Source organism: Mus pahari, chromosome 17 (genome assembly GCF_900095145.1).
Source record: "Mus pahari chromosome 17, PAHARI_EIJ_v1.1, whole genome shotgun sequence".
NCBI classification, from domain to species: domain Eukaryota; kingdom Metazoa; phylum Chordata; class Mammalia; order Rodentia; family Muridae; genus Mus; species Mus pahari.
Genome location: NC_034606.1, coordinates 20245767 through 20255843, shown reverse-complemented (window position 1 = coordinate 20255843; position 10077 = coordinate 20245767). Strand labels below are relative to the sequence as shown.

Genomic DNA, 10077 nt, shown 5'->3' with positions numbered 1-10077 from the left:
GCAAACAACAAAAGTTACCACCTAAAGTCCTTCTCTTTATTCATATATGCGGATACTTCGGTTTTCAGAAATTAGTGGAGACATCAGGAAATGCAAAATTCAGCTGTGTCTTTGAATCCCAACCCTTCCCAGTAAAAATCAGCCAATATTCCTCTACCCTTCCCTCTCTCATCATCAACTGTTTAGGCTTGGGAGGGAATCAGTGAGTAGCATAGATACATAGTATTATTGATATTTATTTCCAGAGAATAGTGTTTGTTTTAATCAATGTTTGCTGAATGAGCCAATTAATTAAGGAATGGTGGGTGACTGGAGGAAGACAAAGGGCCAAAATGAAAATAATAAACAAACAAACAAATCAAACTTACTGTGAAAACTGCTTATTTTAAATAAGTTTTATGATTTATACTACAAGCAATCTCCAGGAAGCTCTCCATTGCAGGGATCCTGGATCTTTCCTTTAACGACTAAGACGGACTTGGAAATGGCATAGTTTACACACTGACCAGACGTTTAGCTAACTCTGGACAGTCCTCAAATAGTTCTCTGTGGCAAAGATCATGACGAGGGATTACAAAAGGAACTCCCAAACCAAGTGACTATTTCAGGACCTGCGTAGGATGCTTTTAATGAACCTTCCATAAATGGAAACCCGCTGGGTCATTCATGGTTCTGCAGACCAGTGAGCAAGCCCAGTAGTAAGAGACTGTCTTTATTGCATAATGCATAAATAAACCTGCCAGAGGAAGTGCATTCTTCTGTCTTTTAGGAAGTCATAAAGTCACATAAGCCAATAGAAGGCTCCAGTCAAATCGCTTGTCATCTGAGAGGGAATGGAAGACATAGGTGAATCTTAAAAGTGGCAACTGGTATAAAAAAAGGTCTGCATAGCAAGAGGCTGCTAAATAGAGTAGAGTTAAAAGTCCAAAAGACATAAGAGTAGGATAGTTGTTTCTGACTTTGACTATATTGTCAAATTTAAGAACAGGACAATGGTCAAGCTAAAAAAGACACTAGAGCACTAATTCAGTCTACCCACCATCTTCACTCACTTCTGCCCTCTGTTAATGTTTGGTAGATAAGAAAGATGGTCAGGCTTGGAATAGAAAAGTCCTTAATTGGGTAAAACATTTAAAAATAGAGTGGACCATACAGAATTTAGAGATAGAATTTTAACAATGCTTTCAAGAAAAGTAGTATGGAAGTTTCTAGAACAAATCCCAGACTGGTGTAAAGTAGCAGAGTGTAGGACTTTTAGATTACTTTCATGAATGTGAGATTAGACCAGGTAATGGAGAGGCAGGAATGGAAAGAGGACAGGTGAAAATATAGAAGGAAAAAGGAAAGCTATACTTAATTTCTTTTATAAAGCAGACATAAATCCTGGAGAGGATGTTTCTTTATATAAAAAGTACTTTCAGGTTCAACAGACATGCTTATATATGTACCTCAGTCTCTGAAGATGGTCAGGGATATTTGAAGATTGCATTATTTTTAAACCTTTATTAACTTTCAAATCTTATCTGTAGATAAAGGAACAATAACTAATGTCAAGACCATGTCTGTCTTTGCTCCAGGAGATGGGAAGGGAAGTAAGAAAAGGATGCAGAAGAGGAGATGTAGTAAGCTTGCCCATCTGGTTTGTCCAAACACCGAGTCCAGAAATTCTGTGTGGGAATTGGGGCTAACCAAAGATTGAGACCTAACTATCCAATTTTGACCACACAGAATTTTTACTTTTACTAAAGTGGAATTTTTTTTTCCCTAGCAGAGCACAGAGGTCCAATTGAACTTGCTGAAAACAAGTCTATTTTTCTTTGGAGCCTTCTGGGTTTTAAAACTGTGTAAGATGATAATTCCACATGGTAGTCTTGAGGAAAGTGTCTCTACTAATTACTCTCCAATTCTTAAATCCAGAGTTTGTTTATTCCTTTTTCTTTCTAAATAACTTTTTCCCCAATTTTCCTGTATCTTAAAGAAATGACTGCTTTCCATGGTATAGGTTCAGAGAAACAGTAATATCATGTCAACTTCTTAGAAAAATACAAATTGCGTTAATGCTCTTGGTGCTAGAGTCTTGAATCTGAAAGTCTTAGAAATGGAAATATTTTATATTTTGACTTTTAAAATGATTTAAGCATAATTGCATGTGCTTTGACAGCTGAGACCCCCTAATCCCCAAATCTCAATCCCCCATTTCTCTACAATCTCAATGTTCTTGAACACCTACATGAGAGTCAGGAAGTTTTGGATTTTAGACCATTTCAAACTTTGTGTTTCCAAGTTAGAAGTGCTATGCAGTTGTTGGTGTTTTTGTGGCTCTGCAGGGTGAAGCACATGAGCAGTTCCTGATCCCCTCTCCCATCCCATCTTCATCACGTTTGAGTAACAGAAGGGGGTGGGGCAGTGTTGATGAACAAATGAGCATTCTTGACCCTTGTGGAAATGGGCACAGGAAAATGAGGCGAAGCATGACCGGTTGCTGTACTCATGATAAAAGGCCTCTCTGGACCTCTGAGCCAGACCTTCTGAAAGCGGACAAAACCCTCAAAAGTGGCTTTCCAGGAAATCTAAAGTGAACAGCAATAGAAAAAAAAAAAAAAAAAATGAAAGTATGTCTCATTGCTTTCATATGGGTTTGCATGTTGTGTTAGGAAAACCTCATCGGGGACTGGAGAAATATTTGAACCAGATCCTTAAAACATGCCTCATGCCATATTCAAATCAACATTCAGCCAGTCACTTCATCTTTGTGTCTTTCAAGCTAATAAATAGCCTTCGGGAAACAAAAGAGCAAGCTTTCTTCTGAATCCATCGAGTTGTGGGGTGTCCTGGTGAGCCAGCAGGCCTGCCTGACTTCACAGGGCTCCACTCGCAGGTTATAGGTTGGAGTATCTCATTATCAAAGGACCCTGCTAGAAGATCCACCATTCTCAGGAGGCATTTTGTTCTTTTCTTTCAGTTTATCGACTCATATAGTCTAAGATACTGGTCAGGTTCTACTGTGACGTGAACAGAGTCTCCTGGACTAAAATACTGAATGCTTATGAAAGGGGCTAGTCTTTTGCCTTGACACCATCTGATTTAATAGGGAATGCTGTTTCTCTAGCTTGGCATGTTTGCCCCTGGTATGTGTGGTGGTGAGCAGGGAACATTGCCTGAGCACTACAAACAAGAGAGTTTGGGGGAAAAAAATTACTGTGTTTGATTTCCTTCTTTCCCCCAAACCTGTAAACAGTCAGTGTTGATCCTTGGACCAAAAAAACAAACAATAAAAAAGCAAGCAAGTCTCCCTCTACACACAAATAACACTGCTCCTTCTGAGAACATGGTTCCTGTAATTAGTGGGAAGTTGATCTCTGAAGACCTTTGGGGATGGAGAACAAGAGACAGAGTTCATGTGCCACCGGTCCTCCATGAAGCTCCCTTGTCTGGAGGGTCAATTCTCTCCCTTCACAGACTTCTTATGACGGATGGTGGCTTCTGAATCCATGCCTGATCCCTCATGTTTTCCCCAGTTAACCCAAGGAAAGAGTCATTCCATCTTCTCAATGCATTTTTACCTATGTGAGGGAAGATTGTCTGCCAGCATCCGTATTGGAGAAAATGCCCATTTTTTTTTCATGTTTTTTAATTGAGTAATTTCTTTATTTCCATTTCAAATGTTATCCTCTTTTCCAAAAATGTCCATCTTAAAATACTAGGACTCTTCCTGGTAGATTGCAAGCTTACAGGGACTATGCTCGTGTGTGATGCAACAGCATACTCCTGTTGTTGACTCCCAGTAGACATTTCACATGGATCTATTGAATGAATGAATGGGTGAATGGATGAATGAATGGATGAGTGAATGGTTGAATGGAATGATTCATGCTATGAATGGCCACTGAAAATCATGTTCTGTCCCACTTCATCAACTCTATTCCACTGCTTCTCATCATTAAGCCTTAATTACAGAAATTAAGAGACATTATCTAGTCCTGAGTCCAGCTACAATAACCACATTAGCAATTTATGCCCTTTTCATCGTCTCCTCTGTTTTCCACCTCCTTAACCTGCTTTTCCATTTATTTTTAAAATAATGCTTAGTTTCTAACATTCTATTTCATTTTACTCTACGGATTGTCTTCTCTAACTGGACTGTAAATTTCTAGGTGCAGAGTCTCTGAGCCATTAATTTAGAGCTATATCTGGGGTACCTAGAACAGAGGCTGGCCTAAAGTAACTAGTAAAGTCAATGAGAAAACAATTATTATTATGGTCATTCCATCCATTAGAATTAACACAGTGCTTTTGTTCATTTGCATTGCTAATTCATAAGTCCAACTCTCCAGGAAGAGAACCATACTTCTTCAGTCTTGGAGGTCTATATATTTTTTTTTGTTTTGTTTTTTGTTTTTTGTTTTTCGAGACAGGGTTTCTCTGTGTAGCCTGGCTCTCCTGGAACTCACTCTGTAGACCAGGCTGGCCTCGAACTCCTCCTGCCTCTGCCTCCCGAGGGCTGGGATTAAAGGCATGGCATGCGCCACCACGCCAGGCAGAACAAGGAGTTTTAGTGACTTCGGTGTAACTGTTGCGAGAGTGACCAGTTCATCCACAGAGATGACCCTGAGACCTGGAGTAAGGAAGTCTCCGAGGTCAAATGGCTATTCAGTGGTACCCTATGGGTCAGTGATGCTGTTCTGAGCTTTTTTTTGATTGCAGTCTTCTTTGAGTCTTCATCGTGTGGTTCACCTGTTGCCATCTATCCTCTTGGCTATTGGCAAACAAACATCTGGAAGCAAAGTCGTGGCTTTAGAGCCTCTCTGGTGGATGACCTCCCGGGAATTGCATAAAGGTTAGGTGGTCAGTGACTTTTGACTCAGATGTCACCTTGGGATAGAATTACCATCCCATTTCCACCTTAATAAATTATTGTGTCTCTTCTAGCTCCTGGACATCATTGAATGGACGACCCAGGAAACCCTCCCTCCAAAGTACTTGCATTATGATCCAGAAACCGGCCATCAGCTCCTGTGTGACAAATGTGCTCCTGGCACCTACCTAAAACAGCACTGCACAGTGAGGAGGAAGACACTGTGTGTCCCTTGCCCTGACCACTCTTATACGGACAGCTGGCACACCAGTGATGAGTGCGTGTATTGCAGCCCAGTGTGCAAGGAACTGCAGTCTGTGAAGCAGGAGTGCAACCGCACCCACAACCGAGTGTGTGAGTGTGAGGAAGGGCGCTACCTGGAGCTCGAATTCTGCTTGAAGCACCGGAGCTGTCCCCCAGGATCAGGCGTGGTGCAAGTTGGTAGGTATCTGTTATGAGGCGCAGTCAAATCAAGGAGGAACCATGTAAAGCTAGATAGCAGCTGACTTAGGGGACACTCGTCCTAATCAAAGTAACAGTACCTGTTAGCTGTGTGCCGTGTGTCTGGATTGTTTCCAAAGGACCTTTCTCCAAGGAATCCTTTACCACTACAGTGTAATTTAGTGAGGAATCTCAAATGCAGCAAATTGCTCCCTGATGAGATACATGATGAATTGCCCCATTTTAAAGGACCATGGTCTGAGCTGCTCCGAGAGAAGCTGACATATACCATCATGTTTCACTTTGGCATGGACAGCTTCAGTCTTCAGTGCTTTTTTGACAAACATCAGAAATGTTAATCGATACCAAGAGAGTAATTATGCTGATATTAATGAGACTCCCGAGTACTAACAATGAACAGTTATAATTAATTATGTAAAAAATGGGAACGGTTAGGGGAAATACATTTCATTATTAAAAATGAAGCCGCTTCTCATCTTGGCATGGGAGTTGAATGTTTACGAGGATAAAGACGGTAGCACACCCTATTACCAGCTTATTCTTTATCTTCAACAAAACAGATTGTCAAGCAAACAGGAAGTCCTCGTGTATAAATTATTTCCCTTTTCGCATTCCCAACAGCATGGGCTGGGGCTAGTGAGAAACTCTGAAAGCTGAAACCCAGATTCCTTTTCTAGCGTATGCACAAAGTCACAAAGCTGCACTGTAGTTTAAAACTGCTTGTAGCTTAGGAAAATGAAGAGCACGCACGCACTTAACAGAAAGAGAGAAATCCCTGTAACTTGCTATAACTCACTTTAAAGCAGGATGCTCACTCCACAAGCTGGGTCCTTCTTTTCTGTGGGAGCCTGTCCTGTGTCTCCCTTGAGACTGGTGAGTCTAGCACCTAGCTACCAGCTGCAGGCTTCTGTCTATTACGGGAGGCCAATTTGCTCTTGGTTGAGAGGTCATAGCCTAGTACATGAATTACTTGTGACAAGTTAAGGTTTAAAGGACCAGTACTCTAAGTTTGAAGGAAGACACAGGAAGCATATACAGTTAAAGCTAGGTGCAATAATAAGGCCAAAGGAGTCCCATCTCCAAAGAAGCCCCAGGATGGTCACATGGTTGTGACTAACCAAGTGTACATAGTGAGTGCCAGGCCAGCCTAGGCTATTTGATGAGTGTATGAATGCCTCGAGAAAGGACACAAAGCCAAAACCAAAAATTTTAAATCTATTTAATCTCTTTTGTAGGGAATCTTTAAAAGAGTGAACATTGCAGAAAAGACCTTGGTAATACCATCGCACTTTGCAGTTTAAGGAGAAAGAACTGTAATTTCCAACTTTTTATTGGGCGATATTTTGGGATTCAATCTAGTAGAAAAACCCTAGTAACCTTACTCCAATGAAGTGGGTTGAATAAATTCATATTTAGAAATTAAGCATGAACTGTGCAGGTCAAAAGTTGAATAGTGTGGAAAGAGTGACGTTGTTGCCCTTATAAACATGAAAATGTTTCTGTAGGGCGAAGCAACAAGTAACCAGAAGACTTGGCATAAAGGCACATGCTTTCTTCTGAGTTATCACGTTAGACTTTATTTAACCTTTTTTTTTTTTTTTCTCCCTGAAAACCTGCAAGATGATTTTTGTACAGAGGTTTCCAGGCCCAAAGGCAGGGAGGGCTGTTTGCTGTTATTCTACAAAATATTTAATAACTATTTTTGTTGTTGTTTTGAAGCCAAGACTGCTTCATATTCTATTCTTCATATCATCCTGCTGGCCAGTCCTCTGCTTCCTGTCGAGTTTCTTTGGACTGTCTTAGTGAATTGCGATTCATCTTGTCATTGTCGTGTCTCACATTTTGGCTGTCAGGCTAGAAGCTTGCTCTTCCTGCACATACTAATGAGGCAAAAATCATTGCTTAGATGTCTACGTCTTTTTTAGGCCCAACAGTTCTGTCGATTTTTTTTTTTTTTTAAAGTCCTATTCACAGAGGTTATTAGAGGAAGCTTACCAACAAGTTATTCCTTGGATTCCTCTTGCTAAAAGAATTAGAAAGGGCAGTTCACCCGAAGAACTATTTTATAACCATGATCTCTTGTTAGATGACATCAGAAAAGTCAAGCCAAAAAACACGTACCTGAAGAAGGATAACATTTCTTTCTGTGTAAATCATGTGGCCATTGGCAAATGGATTCTTGGATCCGCACACTTAAGGGATGTGACAGGGACTAGATGCCTAAATATTTCTACTTCTAAGACTGTAGAGGGTTCCATCTAAGGAGAGAGAAGTAGGGAGGAAGTACACTTTTCAGTGTACGCTCTCTTTGCTTTGTGAGGGTGGATCTTATGACAATGTCACTGCAGTGTTGAAAATAGCATTTATGTGGGACTTCAGGGCTGTGGTTTCCCTTCTTCTCCATCCCTGCGAGCTCTTTATCTTTTTTTACAGGGCAATGAATCATCTTTTTTTTTTTTTTTTTTTAAATTTTTTATTTTTTTATTTTTTATTTTTTTATAAAGGAAGAGACCGGAGATGAGACTAGAACCACACTGTGATACTGCTTTTTTTTTTTTCCTCTCCAGGATAGGTAAATGACACAATGAAATAGGAGGTGGTACTTTTTAATAAATGAAATTTAATAACTTTCTGTAGCTTTCATTTGTCTCTTTTGTGTTTGTTATCTTACATGAGCCAGGGCTGGCCTCTGCAATCTACATTTGAATATGGAAGTCTAAATCTGTTCAGCCAGCTTACACTAGATGGAGATATTTTCATATGCAAATGCACTATAGTGTGTGCTGCGCTCATGCATAATAGAGTCCAGGGCTTGAATATATTTATTTTCAGTTGCATCTCTATTGAAAGTTTCTTCAACTCAAGAGTTTTCAAATCCAGTGATGTCTTCCAAAGTAATAAATGCCTTAGAAGCACAAAGTAAAATATCCTTATAGTTATCCTTCCCAAAGATTTAACCATGCTATTTACTCAACAGTGTAAACAAACACTACATCATCATCTGTCTATTATGTAGCTCAGCCTTGGGGATAAGATTGGAGTCAGCAGTCAACTTTACCTACCACCTTTAAGAGTATTTATTGTAATGTGCGCTTCTCAAGGTTAGCACGGTTCCCAATTAGAAGCTAGGAGAGGAAGAACTTCCATAAGAAATGATTGGAATTTAACGATGCAACATTGAATGGGTACTGACTTCAAAAAGTGACAGACAGTAAAGCAGACACACGGCACTTATCTTGATGGTTTTTCCAGGAATAGTTGTGCAAAGAATGCTGTTGACAAGTCTTACTGGCACTTTGTCAGACACAGCACTAATGATACCCCACCCACCTCTCCTTCCATCTCCCATTTCAGGAGTGTCTTTGTAGGTAATAGCGCAACAAACTTGTGTGGGTATTACAAGAAGGGGAAAGAGCCTGAGGGGATGACTGTAGAAGTTTTGTTATCTCTGTCTAATGAAGTGAAAAATGGAAACTCTGAAAGTTCCCTGCAATACACAGTAGCGGGAAACACTTGGTGAAAACTGTTGAAGAACTGTGCTAAGTTATTGTCTGCAGAAAAAAAGGATTGGGGAAGAAGGTGCTCAATTTCTGGGTGCTTTCCAACAGGAACCCCAGAGCGAAACACAGTTTGCAAAAGATGTCCAGATGGGTTCTTCTCAGGCGAAACGTCATCGAAAGCGCCCTGTAGGAAACACACGAACTGCAGCACACTTGGCCTCCTGCTAATTCAGAAAGGAAATGCAACACACGACAACGTGTGTTCTGGAAATAGAGAAGCAACGCCAAAGTGTGGAATAGGTAACTATATACAGCATGCCACCTTGTCCTCTTATCACCTCAGGATAGCCTTCTCCGAGAAGACAAACTCACATTTCGCATTTTATGTTTGTTTGTTTGTTGCTTTGAGACAGGGTTTCTCTGTTTTAACAGTCCCGACTGTTCTGGAACTTACCTGTAGCCTAGGCTAGCCCTGAACTCACAGAGATCTGCCTGCCTCTACCTAGGGAGTTCTGGGATTAAAGGTGCATACCACCAAGTCTGGCTACATTTCACATTCCTTGATTCTTAACCTGCCTAACAGCTGCTAAAAGCTCAAACTCAAACAAACAAACAGTCTCAAAAACAAAAGACAAACAAAATAAAACAACAACACAAAACCTTGTATCTCCTCACTGATCCCAGGGACACTGCAAGCTGCCGAAGCTTCCCAGAGCTCTCACACTAAAATCAAGAATAACCCATTGCTGATGCCAAGTTTATAACCTGAGCACGAATTTGCCAACCTTAAATCGTAGAATCGACTTACATACTTGTATAATTTCTTAGAATGTCTGTATTAACTAAACTATAAATTGGCAACTAAAAATGACACAAACTGTTGAGAAATTAGAAACGAAAACTTGGTTTTGCTACCAGGCACATCCATAGGTTTATTGCATTGAAGCTGCAAGGTGCTTTGGTTGTGTTCTTTATTGGCTTGTAGTCACAGCAAATAGAAGAAACCACTTCCTTTGGGTGATCCTATCAGTGTATTTGTTCACCCGGCCACCCTGTTCCTACACTAATCTCAGTTCTTCACCTGTGGGACTTACACACCAATGCTGTGCCTTTATGCATAAGGTCAAAGTGACACAAATCAATGTGACTCTCCCAAAATGTCCTCTTTTTTTTTTTTTTTTTTTTTTTTTTTTTTTGGTTTTTTGAGACAGGGTTTCTCTGAATAGCCCTGGCTGTCCTGGAACTCACTTTGTAGACCAG

General features: G+C 40.4%; 1 protein-coding gene across 1 annotated transcript in view; it reads left to right on the top strand.

Annotated features, from left to right (window-relative positions):
- Tnfrsf11b (TNF receptor superfamily member 11b) overlaps positions 1 to 10077 on the top strand; it is a 24782-nt gene that overhangs the window by 10082 nt on the left and 4623 nt on the right. The window contains exons 2-3 of the mRNA XM_021217225.1: positions 4930 to 5296; positions 8926 to 9117. Of these exons, the coding sequence (XP_021072884.1) occupies positions 4930 to 5296; positions 8926 to 9117 (559 nt within the window). The remainder of the gene's footprint in view (positions 1 to 4929; positions 5297 to 8925; positions 9118 to 10077) is intronic.